Source organism: Andrena cerasifolii, chromosome 1 (genome assembly GCF_050908995.1).
Source record: "Andrena cerasifolii isolate SP2316 chromosome 1, iyAndCera1_principal, whole genome shotgun sequence".
Classification (NCBI taxonomy): Eukaryota; Metazoa; Arthropoda; class Insecta; order Hymenoptera; family Andrenidae; genus Andrena; species Andrena cerasifolii.
The window spans coordinates 8,410,161-8,431,215 of NC_135118.1; the positions used below are offsets into that span (position 1 = coordinate 8,410,161).

The 21,055-nt window shown below is 38.2% G+C and overlaps 4 protein-coding genes and 1 long non-coding RNA gene across 7 annotated transcripts; 3 read left to right on the forward strand and 2 right to left on the reverse strand.

Annotated features, from left to right (window-relative positions):
• The first annotated feature begins 3,847 nt into the window (after positions 1–3,847).
• On the forward strand, positions 3,848–6,819 carry LOC143374063 (suppressor APC domain-containing protein 2). 2 transcript variants are annotated; one of them, XM_076821918.1, is made up of 5 exons: positions 3,848–5,138; positions 5,361–5,507; positions 5,579–5,791; positions 6,324–6,471; positions 6,546–6,819. In XM_076821918.1, the coding sequence occupies exons 1-4, from the start codon at positions 4,296–4,298 to the stop codon at positions 6,468–6,470; spliced, it is 1,350 nt and encodes a 449-aa protein (XP_076678033.1). In that variant the 5' UTR covers positions 3,848–4,295; the 3' UTR covers position 6,471; positions 6,546–6,819. The 2 variants fall into 2 exon arrangements, with proteins under 2 accessions (XP_076678033.1, XP_076678024.1); XM_076821909.1 differs by having other exon boundaries at positions 3,849–5,138; positions 6,324–6,466.
• Positions 6,820–7,835: 1,016 nt separating this feature from the next.
• LOC143374086 (uncharacterized) lies at positions 7,836–11,391 on the forward strand. The gene is made up of 4 exons (XM_076821952.1): positions 7,836–8,196; positions 9,813–9,956; positions 10,079–10,210; positions 10,424–11,391. The coding sequence occupies exons 1-4, from the start codon at positions 8,148–8,150 to the stop codon at positions 10,486–10,488; spliced, it is 390 nt and encodes a 129-aa protein (XP_076678067.1). The 5' UTR covers positions 7,836–8,147; the 3' UTR covers positions 10,489–11,391.
• A 409-nt stretch (positions 11,392–11,800) lies between these two features.
• Unr (cold shock domain-containing Unr) lies at positions 11,801–17,484 on the reverse strand. Its single transcript, XM_076821897.1, has 11 exons — positions 17,323–17,484; positions 14,951–16,232; positions 14,706–14,885; positions 14,451–14,641; positions 14,164–14,374; positions 13,859–14,088; positions 13,522–13,783; positions 13,210–13,446; positions 12,933–13,138; positions 12,263–12,847; positions 11,801–12,169 (listed from the first exon to the last, which is right to left on the reverse strand). The coding sequence occupies exons 2-11, from the start codon at positions 15,347–15,349 to the stop codon at positions 12,001–12,003; spliced, it is 2,670 nt and encodes an 889-aa protein (XP_076678012.1). The 5' UTR covers positions 15,350–16,232; positions 17,323–17,484; the 3' UTR covers positions 11,801–12,000.
• Positions 16,725–18,581, forward strand: LOC143374092 (uncharacterized). Its single transcript, XR_013086604.1, has 2 exons — positions 16,725–16,860; positions 16,935–18,581. It is a non-coding gene; the product is annotated as an uncharacterized LOC143374092 (long non-coding RNA).
• On the reverse strand, positions 17,764–19,873 carry LOC143374074 (ataxin-3). Of its 2 annotated transcripts, none has more exons than XM_076821939.1 (5): positions 19,650–19,873; positions 19,400–19,564; positions 19,004–19,140; positions 18,637–18,791; positions 17,764–18,526 (listed from the first exon to the last, which is right to left on the reverse strand). In XM_076821939.1, exons 1-5 carry the CDS (start codon positions 19,671–19,673, stop codon positions 17,910–17,912), a joined length of 1,098 nt encoding a protein of 365 aa, XP_076678054.1. In that variant the 5' UTR covers positions 19,674–19,873; the 3' UTR covers positions 17,764–17,909. The 2 variants fall into 2 exon arrangements, with proteins under 2 accessions (XP_076678054.1, XP_076678046.1); XM_076821931.1 differs by having other exon boundaries at positions 17,764–18,571; positions 19,650–19,870.
• Between the last annotated feature and the right edge of the window lie 1,182 nt (positions 19,874–21,055).

Consider the following 21,055-nt stretch of genomic DNA (forward strand, 5'->3'; position numbering starts at 1 on the left):
TATTTAATTAAGAAATGTTTAAGGGGGTAGACACGTCACGTGACTGGCAGATTCGGCAGGTCGGTATTACAGCATTTTTTCCTACACAGAAATGGTAATACCGATAGATCGACGATTACCCTGTGAACGCGAGAGGGAGATGTTTGCTATTTCTGTATTCTATTCTGAATAAGGAAAGAAATTCTCAGCTGTTCCGTTATACTTATAAAAATTTAAATGGAAAGTCGGCTGGTACTGTAAACGTAGAAAATTCATTGTACATTTTAACTACTTGAACTTGACTCCAGGTATCAGGAGAACATGAAGCGAAAAGAGGTATTCGGAATTTCAGCTGCGAAGGCATCCTCGATTCTCTCTCCGGAGACATTACTTAGTGCCACCTCTTTCGACATCATGTTCTCCTGTTACAAGGCCCAATTTTGTGCATTCTGAAAATTTTTGCCAGATTTTGGCCCAGGTATCAGGAGAACATGAAGCGAAAAGAGGTATTCTGAATTTCAGCTGCGAAGGCATCCTCGATTCTCTCTCCGGAGACATTACTTAGTGCCACCTCTTTCGACATCATGTTCTCCTGTTACAAAGCCCAATTTTGTGCATTCTGAAAATTTTTGCCAGATTTTGGCCCAGGTATCAGGAGAACATGAAGCGAAAAGAGGTATTCTGAATTTCAGCTGCGAAGGCATCCTCGATTCTCTCTCCGGAGACATTACTTAGTGCCACCTCTTTCGACATCATGTTCTCCTGTTACAAAGCCCAATTTTGTGCATTCTGAAAATTTTTGCCAGATTTTGGCCCAGGTATCAGGAGAACATGAAGCGAAAAGAGGTATTCTGAATTTCAGCTGCGAAGGCATCCTCGATTCTCTCTCCGGAGACATTACTTAGTGCCACCTCTTTCGACATCATGTTCTCCTGTTACAAAGCCCAATTTTGTGCATTCTGAAAATTTTTGCCAGATTTTGGCCCAGGTATCAGGAGAACATGAAGCGAAAAGAGGTATTCGGAATTTCAGCTGCGAAGGCATCCTCGATTCTCTCTCCGGAGACATTACTTAGTGCCACCTCTTTCGACATCATGTTCTCCTGTTACAAGGCCCAATTTTGTGCATTCTGAAAATTTTTGCCAGATTTTGGCCCAGGTATCAGGAGAACATGAAGCGAAAAGAGGTATCCTAAATTTCAGCGAAACTTCTGCTTCGAATAGTTCTGCGTCTTCGATTCGCTTTCCGGAGACATTACTTTGCGCCACCTTCTTCGACATCATGTTCTCCTGTTACAAAGCCCAATTTTGTGCATTCTGAAAATTTTTGCCAGATTTTGGCCCAGGTATCAGGAGAACATGAAGCGAAAAGAGGTATTCTGAATTTCAGCTGCGAAGGCATCCTCGATTCTCTCTCCGGAGACATTACTTAGTGCCACCTCTTTCGACATCATGTTCTCCTGTTACAAAGCCCAATTTTGTGCATTCTGAAAATTTTTGCCAGATTTTGGCCCAGGTATCAGGAGAACATGAAGCGAAAAGAGGTATCCTAAATTTCAGCGAAACTTCTGCTTCGAATAGTTCTGCGTCTTCGATTCGCTTTCCGGAGACATTACTTTGCGCCACCTTCTTCGACATCATGTTCTCCTGTTACAAAGCCCAATTTTGTGCATTCTGAAAATTTTTGCCAGATTTTGGCCCAGGTATCAGGAGAACATGAAGCGAAAAGAGGTATTCTGAATTTCAGCTGCGAAGGCATCCTCGATTCTCTCTCCGGAGACATTACTTAGTGCCACCTCTTTCGACATCATGTTCTCCTGTTACAAAGCCCAATTTTGTGCATTCTGAAAATTTTTGCCAGATTTTGGCCCAGGTATCAGGAGAACATGAAGCGAAAAGAGGTATCCTAAATTTCAGCGAAACTTCTGCTTCGAATAGTTCTGCGTCTTCGATTCGCTTTCCGGAGACATTACTTTGCGCCACCTTCTTCGACATCATGTTCTCCTGTTACAAAGCCCAATTTTGTGCATTCTGAAAATTTTTGCCAGATTTTGGCCCAGGTATCAGGAGAACATGAAGCGAAAAGAGGTATTCTGAATTTCAGCTGCGAAGGCATCCTCGATTCTCTCTCCGGAGACATTACTTAGTGCCACCTCTTTCGACATCATGTTCTCCTGTTACAAAGCCCAATTTTGTGCATTCTGAAAATTTTTGCCAGATTTTGGCCCAGGTATCAGGAGAACATGAAGCGAAAAGAGGTATTCTGAATTTCAGCTTCGAAGGCGTCACCTTTAAAGTTGCGAATCGAAGCTGCAAAGGTTTGGAATTTGGATAGGAATATGTAAAAGGTATTTCTAAATAATAATACAGTTCTTTTCAAGTTTTTCCCACTTTATTTGCAGAAAAGGCTTTTACAGTGTTACAATAAATTAATATAAGTATGTAGAAATGAATGCTGATTAATATTGTATTATTATTAAGTATAAAATATATAATTTCACTTCATTTTATGTATAAAATCACTATCAGCTTTCCATCATTTGTCTATTATAGAAAATACAACAAATAGATTTGTCTATTATAGAAAATACAACTAATTTCAGGCAAAACATATAAAGAATATAATTATCTTCATAATTTAAGACAATTCCCCTTTATTTCATGTAAAATACATCTCAACGCTGTACAATTCTACTAACATATCAGTAAAGTACATAGGAAATGTATAATATATTAGTAACTTGAAAAATATTTTTAGTAACTTGACTTGTCTATTATTGAACATGGGAGAAACGTTACAACAGTTTGTCACGTATGAAAATATATTAGTAAAGGGAATAATGCGCTCCAAAATTCTGCGTCTCTTCGTTAAACAGTCACTGTCTCGAAACATCTGCGCCACTTCTCGCTCTTTGATTTGCCCTCCGGAGACGTTACTGGATGAAAATAGTCTTGGAAAAATGTAACAATAAATAAAAAAAATTTAAAGTGTTCCTATATCTACCGCGAATTACTTTTTTATTCCTGTTACTTTAAAAATAAATATAATATTGAAGTGAGATTATTTCCAGTATTATTCCTTTCATTCATTTTTATATAATATCATTCAGTATAGTATGTCCTCCTCTGTACTTGGTTACAATAGCATGTCCAACTTCCAAGCATTATTGTCGAGTTATTATTATAATTTTGCAGATTCTAACTTATACTACTAATTACATACTTTCAGTGATACCTATATTACAATAATGCAAAAATAATTCAGGGAGGGGCAATAAATAGTGAAACCGAATTTTGAATTTATGCACGTGGTTTGGAATTAATATAACCGAGGACGTGTAATGCGAAATTATGTACTTCACAATTTCATTTATTTTTATTTTATAATTAATTAATTTAATTTTAGTCGAATGACTAATTTATTATTTTTTTCCTACGCCAGGGAAGGACAGCGCCCCCTGTCCCACTTTCGCTACGCCCATGTATAAATTTTTATCACACAGGAACTCCGAGAGCCATTTTACCATTTTTGTGTCGCATGCAACGTTACCGATACATCTCGCCTGTACCACAGGCGAGGTATATAGCACAGACGAGGAATAGGAGGTATATTCTATACCTCGTCTGTGGTCCTGGCAATATGTACCTCGCTGTGCCTGTGGCAAGAACTCTCATAAGATGTCAGGCGCATCCTATTCCCCACCTGTGCTCTTACGAACACTTATCAGCTATCGGTGAACAAATTTAAAACATTTGTAACCACAATTTATTTCCTTTTCTTCTGATTAATCGTACGTCGCTTTTATGCAAACGATGTTTTCATTAATTATTTCTGTGCGTATAAGCTTTACGCAGTTGAACTGAAAAAAGCATTCTTTAAGAACCGTTTCTACGAGCAAAATAACTATAACACGCTCTAGGTATCTTTGTGCTTATTCGACACACCTGTTCCATCTGTTGTGCTTGCATTTAGTTAAATACAATTAAAGGTTTGATGAGAATATTTAAACAAGATTGGTTGCATTTATCCGAAACAGCAGGAAAGATGTTTCGAAAGAATATTAAATATAGTTGATTCTGTTAAAGAGAATTTAGTTGCTAATTTCACAATACTCGTTAGCAAATGTTGAGTAATGAGATGATAAACTGTCAAGTGTACAAAATAATAGTTAATAAACAAGATGATTAACTTAAAGAATGGTTCGTATGAAACACAATGCTGTACCTTTTACTGCCACGATAATGCATGAGTTTGGAATATTTAAAGGAATATACATTGCCTTATTAACCATATTCTAATCAAGCTCGTATATAAACATGGCACAAATACAAACTTCAAGCGCCGATGGGCTGCCAAAGCATTTTGTTACCGCTATGCGTACGCTCTTCGATATAATGGACGATCAGAATACTGGCTTCGTCAAGTTTTCGGACATTGAAGGCAGGTGGCAAGACGACGGGACGCAAGGTCTTCCGAAGGGTGTTTTGGACAGTCTCAAGAAAGTCACGCCGACTAATGGTTTATTATCTTTCGAAAGATTTTGCACGGGGCTTAAGATTTGTCTGTTGCAAATTCAAGCCGAGTCTGATTCCAAGAAACATGACGGCCAGCCGAAGAGACCACCGTCTGCGCCTATTCTCATCCCTGACAGTCAGAACAAGACGCCGTGGACATCTCCAAATACAGCGACCATAAGGCCAAATAATGCCATATCGCAGCAACGTACCTTAAGCATGCCGCAGCTATTAGCGGGGCGCAAAGATGCTAACGCGCAATTAGAATTAATGGATGGTAGAAGCAGAGCCGAATCAAAACTGAATAAAGCGTACGGGCCTCCGAAACCTCCGAGGACCGGAGCTGCGTTAGAAGCTAGGACTATTGGCTCGGACAGGAATTTCGATAAATCTGAAATCCGAACTGTGTTACAAAATTGGCAAATGGGTTTATTAATGAATGACGATAAGGCTATAGATAAACGGCAGTTACCAGCGAACTATAGAGCAGATACTAGAACATTATTGAGACCGGCTCGAGCTTTGGGAGATGGTAAAGCAGTCGACTTGCAAAACAATCAAGTTGGTCTTCAACCTAAGAAACCGTTAAATCGACGCAGAGAACCCAGACGTCATACGTTGCAGAATGGTATTGATTACAATATGGTAAAGATGTTCTCCTCTAGGATTCCCAACTAACAATTGGTGATTGGTTTTGGGTATGCATGATTATTAACGTAGTACATAATTATACACTGTATATTAACCAGTACTAGGTTTAGGCAGCTCACTGTACCTTTGTGTAATATTCTTATAAACTGCATAGTTGGGAAGCCTGTTTGTTAGTCCTCGCTGGACGAAACTATTTGAAATTGTTGTCATTTTCAGATGAAAAGAATGAAACAAATCGAGCAAGAGAAAGATGTGTTGCTGCAAGGTTTAACTGCGATTGATAAAGCTAAAGAATGGTACTTGAAGCAAATCTCCGCCACTCAGGAAAAAATCAAACACCTTGGACGTATGGGGTCTCACGTGGTATAAAATCCTTCGTTCGGATTTCGTGCAATTATTTTAAACGTGTTTGACAAATTCATCGTTCGTTTCAGGAGCAGTGGACAGAAGCGCAACAAGAACGTTTAGAATTACAAAGAGCTCGGGTGCTGGAAGTCAATAGACATTTGGCTGCATTAATAAGTAGTTGGGAACGCGGCGGGCTTCCTCTTCACATGAATCTTGCCTTTCTTAGTACTCCGACGTCCACGCAACTTCAGCAGGATATGCTCTCTAGGCTAAAGCAACAGAATCATAGGTTAACAGAGGTAAGTTTACGTAAATAACTGTTATGTAAGGGTGTTTATAAATATGTGGGACAATTTTTCAGGGTGGGTTCTACTCATCAAGATAATAAGACAAGTTGGTATACGAAAATGTCCGATAAGGCATAGTTTACAGTTATAAGCATTTTTATATTCCGTGAAACACGGGTCCGAAACGACTAGTAAAGTGGCGTTTAACGAAGCCCAGCTGTGTTTCTGCGGATCGATATATTGATTATCATTTCGCCTTTGTTTTTTTAAAGACGCGAAGGAAAGGATATGAATGAAATATATTAGGCCAACTGACAAACGCGCCAGCCTGCCGGTTGCTCTTTAATAGATGTTTCGGGCCGGTATTTTACGGAATATAAAAATGTTTATAACTGCAAAACTAAGCATTATCGGACATACCAACTTTTCTTATTATCTTGATGAGTAGAATCGTCCCTGAAATATTGTCTCACATATTTATAAACACCCTACATGTATAAATAAAAGAATATGATCGAACTGATGTGCAACAATTGCAAAATAGGAAGTTAGTAAAAAGAGCCAGCGAATAGCGATACTTGAGCAAGAAAAGGATAACTTGGTACGAGAATTGTATAACAGGCAAACTGGTATGGTACAGTCTCGAAGAGCAACAATGATTCATGAACAACATGATCAAACTTTCATGTAAGGTACTAACTAGAATTATTCCAATGTTTTCCTATTCGGCACGAGATTATACTCTATGTAAATCTTATTGTTTTAGAATATGAATGAATTGGTCAGTTATCGCGAAGAAGATTTACCGATCAAGACACGTTATGATTTTAATCCGAAGTATCAACTATACATGTATAATGAAATCAAATGAAATGGTAGTGATCAAAGCTCAGGCTAAGTTTGCGAAGTATTTGTTAAATATTCGCAGTAATACTCGAAGTTAGTAGCCTAATGTAAACGAAGTGCCTTGAAATTCTTTTAATCCGTCCAAAAATTGGGAGATTATTATGCCCTCTTCAATAAACTATCGTCCTAATTAATGAACTGCCTTGACCCAATTTTTGATTCCAGTATAAATTCTGATATCATAATCTAACTTCACTCTAAAAATTCAGCGATTACGGCTTTATATATTTCACGCCAATTGCCTTTATCTCGTGAACAAAAATTCTACCATGAAAGGTCCATGAACAAATTGTGCGCGTTTACGTGATCGCGCTACATCTACTTCCGGAATTATGACCGTGGGGTCTTATGTTATCAAACTTTAAAATACGATAATATTCTTGCTATTTATTCTCTCGGAAAAACCGTAAAAGTACACTAAATAGGGAACTTAGTAAAAAGTAAATAAAAAGAAAATTTCGACTATACAATCGAGTTTCCAATTTCTAAAATCACAATAATGTTCTGTGTCGATAATATGGTCCATCCGAGAAAGTGTATCAGATCCTGTATCAAATTAGGGACCAATTCTAAAAGCTCCATGCTACTTCAAAAATCTTAATTTGTATCAACAGGAAAGAATGCACGACATGGGCGTCCGCAGGGGGGGGGGCAAAAGGGGCAGTTGCTCCTTCTGGCTTTTGAGAAGAAATCGCTTATTTTTCAAAACTGACCTTTATTAAGTTTATACTAAAGAAGGGAATATTTTTAAATTTCGGTTTTAAATTTTTAATTAAATTGGCACTATAAAATGGGTTAAAAAAGCAAGAGGGGTATATGTTTCTTTACCATCATCCCAAAGTTGCCCCCCCCCCCCCGGCTGGAAAAAAGTTCGGACGCCCCTGATACACAATCTAGGTGCAATGAAACATTAAAAATTAAACAATTTTCTTAATACATAACATCCTAATCGCGATAATGGATATTCGCTGTTACTCTAAATATCGATTAACAGCGATAATAATTGCATTAGTAGGTCATCGTGTACACGCAGAGAATTAAAATTCCAGAGAGGCTGTTGAAAAGTTCGGCGTTGTGCAGTCCGATGACTGATTACCACCCCACGCATGGTTTCTTTGACTGGTGGCATCCTAGCTAACTGCGTTAGTCTGTATTTAGCTAGTAGTAATCGAGGGGCAGTCGCCTCCAGCTGGCTGGAGTAAACAGTTCAGTTCGGTCAGCGCGATCAACGAGTATCGTTGCTCGTCGACGCGAGGAGCACCGATATTATCCACGATAGTCTGTGCGTGAGAAGAATCCCCTTCGAACGATCGACCTCTGACCCCACAGAGCTCCGACAAAAGCCTACCCGCAGGCGCACCGGTCGTCGGTCGACATCTCCATAGTCCTCTGCGATTGGCCGGATTATCGTTATCAGCACATTTCATCGGGGCTTCGTGGTAAAGCTTTTCGTGGGCCCATCATGCTACCGAGACTTGTACTGCCGATAATTCTGCTACTCGTAATTGTAGGTATGATCGCCTTTCTTACATTTTATATACGTTTCACTTCGTGCGAACATATATTGTACTTTGCGAAGTAGAATGTTTTGCGTAGAAGGAACTATCAACCGTAAATCGATATATCGAGTATAGAAAAGTAAGTACGATTTCAGAGCATGTTACCGTTGGCTTACCTGTTTTTCTGAAATTATAGAAATTTTCATAGCGATGGAAAAACAGGTGGGAAATATTGATAACTGATTATTCCAGTCTTTTTTCTTTTTTTACAAGATCATCACTTTGTAACTTTTCTTTGTAATTAGGAAAGCTTAAAAGCGCATAAAATTTGTTTGAGGATGTTAGAATGCTTAAATTAATATCGAGGGCAGATCATGTTCTTCGATATTATTTTTAATTATTAATTTCTCTTTCATAGAAGATATAGTGAATCCGTTCGGCGCGAAATAAATATGGAGAATTGTGTTGAAAGAGACATCTCGGTTCATTCACCGAGTAGTTAGATAAAACGCCACGATAATGAAGTGTGCTTTCGACGATGCGCACTCCGCGTCTCATCTTGCTCGTTTCACCTTGCGGCACGTCCTCTATAAATAACGGCCGTTACTGCAGTAGCATGCTCCACGTAATAGAGTAAAAGCGATGACGATGTTTAAACAGTAATTACAGTAACAAATATTTTACATCCAAAAATCACGTTGACCCACGCAGACACGCCTTTATCTCGCGTTAAACATTTATCAATTTGGACAAGTGGGAAGTGCAATGGACACATCCGGTACAAATAGCCCGTGGCATTATCTCTTCAGGGTAAATAAACTGCAGATACGTTCACTGCATAGAGAACGTCCACTTCCAAAACCTTGCGGAAAATTAAAGACCGTAATTTGTCGATTACATATTTATTCCACGATAAATCTGCCAAATTCTGTCATTAATAAATATATCAAGAAGATTCTTAATGCCCACGTTTTGTTTCGTGCGTGCGTTGATTCAAACTCGTTCAACTTTATTACGTTCCACTTATTTACAGCAGCTTCCCTCCTGTTTACATTATTCTTACTTTTATGGTCAAGTTAAACGATATAGCAATTATCTGCAATGATTTATGCAGATTTGCAAATTTATCTTTAAAGAAAGCGAAAGAATGGAATAATGGACTTTATAGTTTAAACATCCGACTCTTATAAAAATAAAATTAAGAAGTCCAAAGTAGATACACTGTTCATTCGAATATTTCAACAATTGATTACACGTCGTCTATAAGCCGTCTTTAAGACGTCTGAAGACGGCTTATAGACGATGTGTGCTATCTGGGAATGAGTGCTAAAATGTTTCCACTATAGTTTAGTATATATAGTATACTAGCTTTACTGCTCGGCTTCGCTCGAAATTTAGATTCTGATTTTATAAAAAAAAAATTTTTTATTTATTTACTTTCTTGTGAAAATAGTCAAATTCATCTGGATTAGCTAAGCATAATGGACTGGGATACATTTCGTAACCCCAGAGTTTACAGTTCGAAAGTTTTTAGTCGACAGACAAACACACACACTTTCTGCTTTATATATTAAGATTTAGTTCATTTTACTATATTTTAATGCTAAAATATGTACACTATATTTTAGCAATAAGCACATTGTCACGGGCTTGCGATCTGGATCAGATGCAATATGGATGTCGCATTTATAACGCGCAATGCAGCTGCGGCTATGGTTGCTCCTCCGAATACAGATATAATAATAACGATGACTGCAAAGAGGCGCTAAGAGGTAATGGCTCACTCGCTAATCCCATTCAGACTGCGTGGAAAAAGAGTGATAGTTGAGTTTGTCGTACACATGGCAATGTATTAGAAGAGTGTTCAATTTTTATTGTTATTATTATTATACAGGTAAACGTAGCGATATATGCTACAGATTGAAGCCTTGCTTGAACGGAGGATCATGCTTGCAAATATCGTCGGAACCTGGATTTCAATGCCGCTGCGAAGGAACTGGTTATTACGGATCACGCTGCGATAAACGTTAGTAGCTATCGTCATCGACGATAGATATATTTACGACTTTGCAGTCTCATATTTCCTTGCATCGAGTTTCCCAAATTATCTAACGGTATGATCGATACATTACCTACACTCGAAGTAAAATGCTAAGATCTCGACGGAGGTATACTAATTGTAAGTAGAAAGCATTGGTCGGGAGGCTTCCCGTAATAAAATGATAATTACGTTTTGCAGTTTGCCCGGGGCTAGGCCATCTACGTCTTCGAGGAACGTTCCCCTATGAGTGCGTTGTAATCTGATTTACAATTTCTCTTTCTTCCATCTATCGAAAATACAAAATATCTAGCACACTAAATACAAAACATAAACACGTTTCGTGACAATTTTCACATCTTTGTACATACATAATAAATATATTGTATATATCATTAACACTCTTGTCGGTCACTGCTCGAAAATTTGTCGCGAGCAATCGCGGAGAAATTATAATGTGTAGTCCCGAGATTCGTAGGGAAAAGATGGAATTGATAGTTTCATTGTTTATTCATCAATAATTTTACAATATGTATGCACATGATGTGTTGGATCCATGAGTTCTCAGACAAACGTTCAGTTTGTGTCGTGCTTGTGTTATGCACTTTGTTCTTATTTTACTCCTTTCTCCTATATCTCTACATAATGCCACGTGTACCTCGCTTGCTGTTTCTGATGGCAAAACTTATAAAATGCGATCTTGCTTTACTTCCCACATAAGTACTTTTTTTTTTGTAATTCTGTTTTCCCCCTCGTATTACATACCGGCTGAATCCGTAATACTAAATAGTTTGATTTTACAACACGAGACTGCATCAGGAACTTAACGACATGTATATATATTTATATATTATATATTATCTAGGACAAACAATTGGCCAGTTGTAACTTTTTTTTACAAATTCATAGACATTTTTTTTCAACAGAGTGTCACGTTACAATAATCCATATAATAAAACGCATGTCTGCTCCTCTCACTATAAAATCATTTAAATCCACATGTTTCAACAAGTGATACGGATGCAATTTCTTCGGTTTTTTTTTTTTTTTTTTTTTCTTTGATTATACGGCCAATCAATATTCGTACATACATATTCTGCGCTGTACGCGACTGCCTTTATCTATTGTACATTTAAATCAATCGTGGTGTACAATATAGGTAAAACAAATACTCTAAAGAAAATAATATAAATAAAGATTGTATCAACATGTACGTATATTTTTATAAAGACAGATGGGACATTATTCTTGAACATTGTAAACAGGCAAGTTGTCAACGGTTCAATATTAAATTATTCCCCAATCTATACAACTGTACTTACAATGAACTGAATGAAGGAAATGTTTGTCAATTTCTTTTTTATTGAAAAAAAGTATAGGTAATTAAAAGTTTCAATAATATTTCGCAACTTTTCTTTGCAATCAATTAAAAGTCTCTTATACGTTCTTGCGAACGAAACAAGATTTCCAGATTCTTTTTTTTTTTACAGAAATTGAGTGATTCCGACAAACTGCCTCTCTAATTATCTTCCATATTTCATATGACGATAAAATGACTCGTTTGTTATTTCATATTCCTCCTTTTTTTCTCAACAAGATCATAACCCAATGGATCGATTATTATCAATATTATTATTGTTGTCACATTAGTCTCAATTTGGCAAATGTTTACGATCATGCTTATAATAATAATAATAATCTCGGTACCGAAGTGTATGGACTAAAAACAAGTAATGTAGATTACAATTTGGATAAGCAGTAACCGTTTCAGTACGACGTTACTCTTCGATGGCACCAGGGGTACGCTGGGTTCTTTCCTGACTAAATCCACGCGTGCCGTCCGGCCCCCTTGGTTGTCTAACTACTGTTAATTTAGGACCTGTGTCTTCTAAAGATGTAGTACGCAATCGACTTATCAAACGTTCGGGTCGTTGTTGGGCTGCATCGCTACATAACCAAACGAGACACAAAAGCGTAACGATTAATGCATTGATAAACCATGGCGCCGGCTACGTAAAAGGTACATGATAGTTGCTTTACCTTAGTCGTGTTACATTGCATGCAGACGATTTACCAGTACGTTGATTCGTAATTAAAACGAACTCAACCTGATCTCCCGGCTGAAGTATTGCATGGTCTCGAACTTCGCTCATGTGGAAGAATAATTTCTTACCCTCATCAATCTCGTAAGCAAGAAAACCGAAAGGGCCTTTCACCGCATCCACCGTCGCTCTTCTCTTTTTTCTAACCGCTACGATATTACAAGCATGACCGGCCGAGTCCACCTGTAACTGTACAGGATCGCCGGCCTGTAACAGCTCGCGTTTGTTGACAAGCCCCATAATCCTGAACTCGTATTCCGGGGTGACTTCATCTTCGGTAGTAGCGTTTATCTTTATCAAACCAGCATATTCTGCCTGGTCCGGGTTCGCACTTCGTAAAGGTCTTAGGACCGTTCCGTCAAGCACTTCGCTAACCGGCGTCGGCCTAGGAATGCTTCCGCGAGGTACCATTTTCACGTAATCCGCGGCCACGCAGCCGCCGTTACCTCTACCATTACCAGAACTGATCGTACACTCGATATCAGCCCCTACTTCCAAAGCACTAACGTCTCCTTCAAAATTGCTAAACAATACAAACGCGCGTATGTATAAATTTGTATCGATCGAGAAACGATCCCCCGCCAGCAAGAATATTTTTATCCCTTTACCTGAAGTGAAAAAATATCTCTTTATCATGATTTACAGTCTCAATAAAACCAAATCCATCTTTCAGAACAGCAATGAAGCCTTGGCAAACTTGCCCGTTCAATTTCTTGTTGCCGTTCGGAGTTTTCTCGCCGGAAGAATTTATTAGAGATATGTCAACAGCAACAAGTTCTTTGTTTCGTTTCACTTGACAAATACTGAATTGCACCTGGAATGTTTGTGAATTTAAACAAAATGCGCCGTGGGATTGTTGGGTGATGCGAAGAAATATAGATATACCTTGTCGTTTAATCTCGGAATATTCTTAGGATCGCAATCTTTGCTGAAGAAAATGACGCTCTTCTGTTGATTCTCTTTCATGTATCCAATAAGGCCCGGTTCGGTGCCATTTACACCCTGAATTATAGTACCCAATAGATCTTTCTCTATAATCGTTTCAAACTGAACCGTACCAGCTGGCAAATGTTTCAATCTAATTGCACTTTGCCGATTATTCGAAAACGATGATGAAGGATCCTATTGCGACGAATGTTTAATTAAAATACGTTTGAGGATTCAAAGCGCAGCTTCGATAATAGTTACTACGCTTACTTGAATCACCGTGAATTCAACTTCATCGCCTACGCTAATTTCTCTGTCAACATCGAGAACCTCGTTGAAATGAAAGAAAAGTCGCGTATCCCGATCTACACAACGTATAAAGCCGAATCCATCTTTAAGTACAGCAATAATCCCTTGTTCTCGTCTTTCGCCGGATACAGTAAAAGATTCGGGTAACAACATTATTTCGGTAGCTCTTTTGAGTTGATCTCTAGTATCCGTAGCGATACGAAATTGGACCCAGTCCCCGTGTCTAGAAAATATCGATTTATAATTACTTCAACAAAGGATAAAGGAGAAAAGGGAAACGATTTATAAATATCCATACCTGAGAGTGAAATCTCCTTTTTGATCTTTGTCACCGAAAGGGATTTCTACTTCAAAATGATCTGTATCTCTGTACCGAATTCTTCCGGGCAGTGGGTCATTTTGATGACGAGCTGCGGTACCTCTCTCCAGAGGTTTTAATACTTGACCCGTTACTACTTCGTTGTCGACTTCTTCAAAAATTATTGAACCAGGCGGTAGCTTTGTAATATTACAAGCTACCTCTTTTCCCTGAAAAATATTGAATGTAATTAGAATCTGCGTACGTAACAGTTATTCTCATGTAAAACAGATATATATCTTTACATTTCGAGTTTGTATTATAAATTCAACATCGTCTCCTAGTCTAAGTTCTTCTTTCATAGATTTAGCTTCGCTAAAGTGGAAGAAAATCTCTTTAACTACATCGGCACGTTCAATGAAGCCAAAATTCTCTTTCATCGAGCATACCACTCCACGATAGCGAACTGGATGAGCTAGATTTTCCAATCTTACGTGACACGCCCCCAAATTTCCACTGTAATTCAGTTAGAGAACTATATAAACTCTGCGAATTTGCGTCCTGGCGTTTGTGATAAATAGAAATAAATTACCGTTGGTTGGTAGCGATTTGAAATGACACTTTATCGCCAGTAAGCAAGGTAACGTATCCTTCGACATCGTCTTTCGTGTACGGCAGAAAAAAACATTCCCCTCGATTTTCGTAACTGATGCGTCCTTGCGAGTCACCGCTTGCATGTAATTCTGTTGTAACGTTTCCAGTAACTCTTTCTTCGCTCAGCACCTGCTCAGACGTTCGTAAAATTTTTATATCTCCGCGTTCTAGTTAACAGGAAGGAGATACTAACCACTTCGGGAGAAATCTTGCTAACTGTACTAGCAATAGGCTTTCCTGTTCGCCGATCGTAAGTCATTTCGAATTCAACTGGATCTCCAATTTTTAAGTGCTCTATATTACCACTAAATTGGCTAAAATGAAAGAACAACCTTGCTTGTCTTTCGCAGCACTGTATAAATCCATAAGAATGCTAAAAGAAAATGGAGAGATTACAGTCTGAAATTACTGATATTATAATAGTGGCGGAATTCTTACCAGTAATTTTTCAACTATTCCAGTTTCGCGAGTTCCTTGATTCCCAGATTGATCCTGATAAGTGGAGTTATTTGTTGCTGGCTCCTCTGTATAACCAGAGGTTCTTTCCATTCCTGTAAATGTTGTGAAAGGGAATCTGGTGACTTCGTTGCGCGACGTCTGGGTATTGGTATAACTTGCGTAATGTATAGCATTCTTCCCATTTCCAGGAGGCGAGTCCGTCATATTATAATGATCACCACTGTAGTTTGTACCATTTCGGTAGATATTGGCTGTGGGTTGTTGCGATCCCGTTATAACTTTGGGACTTGGTATAGCCATGGACTTGTAATCAAGTATTGCAGGGTCAGAGTTCATGATTGGCGGCTGGAACGTTTTCCACTGAGGATTGTTGGACATTGTCTTGAATTTGCGCAATTTTAAATGTAATCTTTACGTATAAGTTTCCCTCTTCTCTTGAAACAATTACTTAATTTCTTCTATGTTCACTTCCGTTTCACCACAATATATATATACTTATATTTAGAAATTTTTAGTCTTTTCAATTATTTAAGTGTTAACATAGATATCACAGAACGGTTCTTGGTACCTTATATCTTTGTTCACTATTATAATGTTACAAGAACTTAATACAGAGGAAGAGAGGCTCTTTAAAATGCCGCAGAAATGCTGGCTCCTTTGTGACCAAGAAGTGGAAGGAAGGTTCTCGAAACGTACGTCGACGTTTGTCACAAAATGATTTATCGGAGAGTACCTGGGCAACTCTGTGCGATATTGGCACTCTATCGGTACACGTACAAGTGTTCTTCTTAATCAAGAGCAACACAATCTCAGCCGCAATCACAATCACGGTCACTTTATGGCTCACCTAACTCTCTCTCACAAAGCTTGTGTACACAATATACAAATGAACAATATAGTTAATGTCGATTTACGAATTAATACAAGTACAAAATTCTTAGCACATCATAGACCATCGATACTTTCCACGTATGTATACACGAGTGTTATAACAACTGTTTGATATTTACTCAATTTTCGCGTACAGTATAGAACGACCTTTTAAACAGCAGTCATCCTTCATAAAAGGAGTAAATCAAAAAACATAGGAGATTTAAAGGATAAATGTTGACTTGAAAATCCTCAGATGTCTTCAATGCGTGCTGAGTGTGATTGTGTTGTTCCAATATTTCTATATTAGCGTTTCTTTCTTCAGCATTTAATTGTGAAATTTACAGTGAGCCTTGGTTTCAAAAATGTCCTAAACTAACAATTACACAAGCTGAAATAGAAAAGGAAAACATTCATTCGTTCGATTAACATAGTCCGGTATTAACGGGCGTACAGCTACAACAATTACGAGCTTTTAGTAAGTTGCTTCTAAAATGAATATCATTCAATAGTAGCAGAGAGGTGCGCCGATCTTCTAACTGACTCATCTAATTATACAATTATTTGAGCGAACCTAACCAAACGATTTCTAAAAGGTCGTCGCAGTTAAGAAATATTTATTCCATTACATTGTCGAATTTCATCAAGTTCGATATAACATAAATCAATGCAATTTTCAATTCGATTAATACATGTGCACTTTGCACTGCAAGTTGCATTCCGATCAAGGCAAGGAAAGAATAAACTTTTACCAGAGTTAGCGCCTCATTTGTTCATATAGGTTATTTATACATTTTCTGTTCCACATCGGTAGGAATATTTAAATGCACGGTACGATCAGCAGTATATTTATTACATTCTATTCGCGACTACATGTAACAGATAAACAAGATATCCCCAATAATCGACTGCCTGTGTGACATTGACTTTTTATGCTCTAACTGGTGCTTTTAATATTTTTTTTCTCAATTACGCTCCAAGATTTTACTCGGGTTCTAGGTCACGTTCACCGACGTCGCGTAAGCAATCAAGACATTATTGTCATCGATTTACCGTTTAAATCATAATTCTTGTGCATTGCTATAACTCATAGGATACGATACTTGGGACACCCACATGAAGAATCTTTGAAATATACGCGACGATCTAAAGGCAGTGCGGGTTTATTATAGGATAACCGTTAGCGTGTCATCCGAGGGAATTTTCTACAGCCGATGCCGGGCTCGAGGCGATAAATCCATCCCCTCGGCGGGTGGGATCAAAACAAAAATCCGAAATGTTATACGTGCTCGTCAGTTACGAGATTCTAATTTTTTTTTATGAGGTCGCTCGTTTCATTGGGCATCGTAAAAATCCATTCGACTCCCGCGTGCTAATAGAATATGGATACGATTGTCGGGAAGCGAACAACCGTGCGTATCGTAAATGTTTCGTTACAAAGCTCGTAATCGGACGGCTTTAGAAAGTTTTATAAAACTCACCACGACACAGCACAGCACTGACGACATGCCGCCATGTTGAATGTCAACATTCAGCATTCACATACAAAACAGGAGCAACCGCGGAACGGCCACGGTTAAAGTCTCAGTTCATAGCCTTTTGGTAATATCATAACGGAAATAATTACTCGCCCGCCCTGTTACACGAATAGAGGTGTGAATGTGCATTTAGTAGCTGACGAATGTGAAAAATATTCGTCCGCCGTAAAATTCGTACACACGAAAGTCCGACAAAATGACTTTCCCAACGTGCTTTTCAATTGCGCATATATGAAATAAAAGTTTAACGCAACGATGGCAAAGTATGTTCAAGAGATCGCAACGTTTGCGACGATACCCGATATCTAATTTAAAGAAATTTAATGGAACGCATCTTATCAAGCTCGAACGTAATTGTTAATTTAATAATATCGAGATCGGCAATTTCAACATATACAGGTCCTTTATTTATACATTTATTTATTTTATCTTTATCGTTAGTATACAAAGTAACTAGTTAATTATAATTTACAAATAAAATTTGTTTTAATAATAATCGTAATATTAAAAAAAAAAGTTTCCATGTGTCATTAAGTATTCAGCTTTTGGGATGTTTCTGTATTTGATGGCCGCGTATGGATACCGAAATGATTCAGTCGACGCCAGCGCAGATCTTCAGGGTCCGGTGTCGGCGGGGCAGTGACACATTCTAAACTCAGCTGAAGAGCTCTTCTTAAATCGTCGTCGTCGTCCACGTCGTCGGCCGTGTTCGTCGTATGAGTTGTGTCAATGTCATTGTGTAGGTCCAGTCTCAATTTCAGGGATTCGTTGATATCGTCCTTCTTATTATTCTCTAAGCTCAACTGGAGCGCTCTTTGCAGCTCTGCATTCTCATCGTCCTCCTCGTCCCTCCCTTCGACTTTGATGGGGATTATCCTCTCCTGCGGTTTACTCGCCGCTGTCTCTTCTTTAAATGCTAATGTTCTAGTGCATGCAGCTGGCATGATGTTATTGGTTACGCCCGTGGTAGCAGGTATTCTGGACGAAGTAGAGGGAAACGGTACTTTAACTTCTCCCAGCGCGAGGGCAGCTTTCATAAGCTCGTCTTCTTCCTTCGTACCCAGCCGGTAACCTTTCGTTTCTGGCTTTGAAGTAGCTTTCCCTTTCGGCGCAGCCACCACTGGATTCTTCATAAGAATATCTTCTGCTGAACATTGAGGAAGCGTACCCATAACAACAAAAATAGAATAACCTGTAAACAATATTCATAATTTTGTATTTATAATTTTACTTAATTCTCAGACATGTTCCACTTACCTTCTTGCAACAATTGGGCTAAATACATCGCGAGATAAGTGTCCGATATAAGCTGCGGCCCACTTAGCATCGAATTTAAATTGAACCACTGCTTCCCGATCTTTCTTATGGTAAACCAATGTCCTTTGTAGTTACAAATATACGCTTTCATCTGTCTGAAAAATATAACTCCCTATCACACATTTACAACAATCCCAGGCATTGTATGAAAAATGACAATGCATATAGGGCTCGAAATTGGTTTTAATAGGTTCATTCTTCTTACCATCTTTTTCTTATAAAGAATTTCTCGATTAATGACATTCTAGGTATAAAGTGACTCGCAAATATCTCAAATATGTCTAAAATGAAGTAAATAATAACCTACGAAGGATTATTTTGCGCCATTAGAGCTGCTGGCTCCGTACTGTTATATGGGATCAGTTCTAATCCCCAGACTTTTAACGCGCTGCTAATAACTTGAACCGAAAAGTATCCACTGTCATCCATGTTTCCCGATGGTTGCTAGATAAAATATCCAATGTTCTTCGTCATGTATAAATGTTATTAAGCTATACTATTATGTTAAGCAATATAAAATCTTACGGTAACACATTCACTGCTGCACCTGTGGGCAAAGCATTGAAAAGCTTATATCGAAAATCATAGCATACAGGGACTCAACAGTGAACGTGTTAATAATTTTTAAAAATTATAAGTCACTTTTACATTGAGGAATATGCCACAACAGAGAATATAAACGTAACAATGCATGATTATTTACCTCTAAGAAAAGTTTATAATCCTCACTGTCAACACCAGACTCTGCCATCCGTTTTCTTTCCTCCTCATCCATTTCCTGACCAAACTTGGCCAGATCTACTGCGTTATAGTATGGCCCCTGTAAAAGGGCATTCAAGCAATGCTGTGCGCACAAATATCCTTCTTGCTGCAAGAAATATTACTGTCAGCACGGCATAGACACAAAAAACCGTTACATTGTTCTTTAACATAAAAAATGTATCGCGATTTACCTTCTCGTGAAATATGGCCTCCATTGTACCAGTAGTATTTCAATGTAGCACGTCAAACATACAGACATTCAGAAAGTAACAATCAAGTCGTTATATGTCGAATAATGTCAAAAGATTTCCACGATCAAACGTCACCCACAAAAATATTTTTTGGTTATAACCAGAAATACGTAATATTCAGTCGGGGACGTCACTTATCACGCATCGCACCTATAATGTCGCCATCTTGCAACAGACGTTACAATCGTTGGGGGAAACGTGATTAAAGGTCCGTTTTCACGTGACGGTATATCGTAGCGTCTTGTGTTAATAGTTACTAGAGTTTTCTAGAGTTTTTCCCCTAAACTATATGTTGTTAAGCGGCATTACTCCTTGTATGGTATAATAATTGTTAGGAAGGAAGAATTAATTAAAAAGGAAGTGTCCCTGTGTCGTTATATTTCATTTACGCTGTCATACAGTGCGACGACAACGACAGTCATGACTTTTACTGTCACGTGTCGAATCGAAATATCGTGTTTCGGCTGCTGGTAAGCCTTCTTATGCATTCACTACTACCGGTGCGGTCCACTTACGCCCAAATCGCCCGCAACGTCCGAGATTTGGGCGTAAGTGGAATTTGCCCTCAGTAGGGTAAATAGAACAAAATACTTGACCACCCCACTCTTGCCTCCCGAGAGATGTTATGAAAAATGGTATTCCCATCTATGACACGAGGTTCTGTGGTGCGAACTACTGCGTCATTGAGCGCCAGGCGCACGTGGTCGTTCTGTCAGTAATCGACTCAAATCGACTCGTTTCAATTTCACATTTCTGATCTTTACACTAATAATAATGATAATAGGAATATAATATTATTAACAACATTCATAAACTACAAATAAATAATGCTACAGAATGCCCTTTCCAATACGCATTCGTTTCTTTATCGCAATAATAAAAATAGTTTTTTTACCACTTTGTAGATATATATATACAAACTATTTGATATTTAGAAAAACTATTTTTATTATTGCGATAAAGAAACGAATGCGTGCTGAAAAAGGCATTCTGTAGCGCAATTTATTTGTAGTTTATGAATATTCTACATAATATTATGCTCGCGTTAATATCATTTTTGTATTAGCGTCATTATCAGTGTAAAAGTGGAAGAAATTGTGTTAGCTCGAAAGTGAGAGATTCAAACGAGTCGATTATTGACAGAACGGCCACTTTTGTGTGGCGCTGTTGTTCGCGCCACAAAACCTCGTGTCATAGATGGGAATGCCGTGTTTCGTAGCGCCTCTCGTGAGGTAAGAGTGGGGTGGTCAAGTATTTTGTTCAACGATGTATTGTTTATAACAATATCATACTTCTTTTTAATTATATAATTGAAAATTTAAAAATCTTATTACTAAACAGGTGTA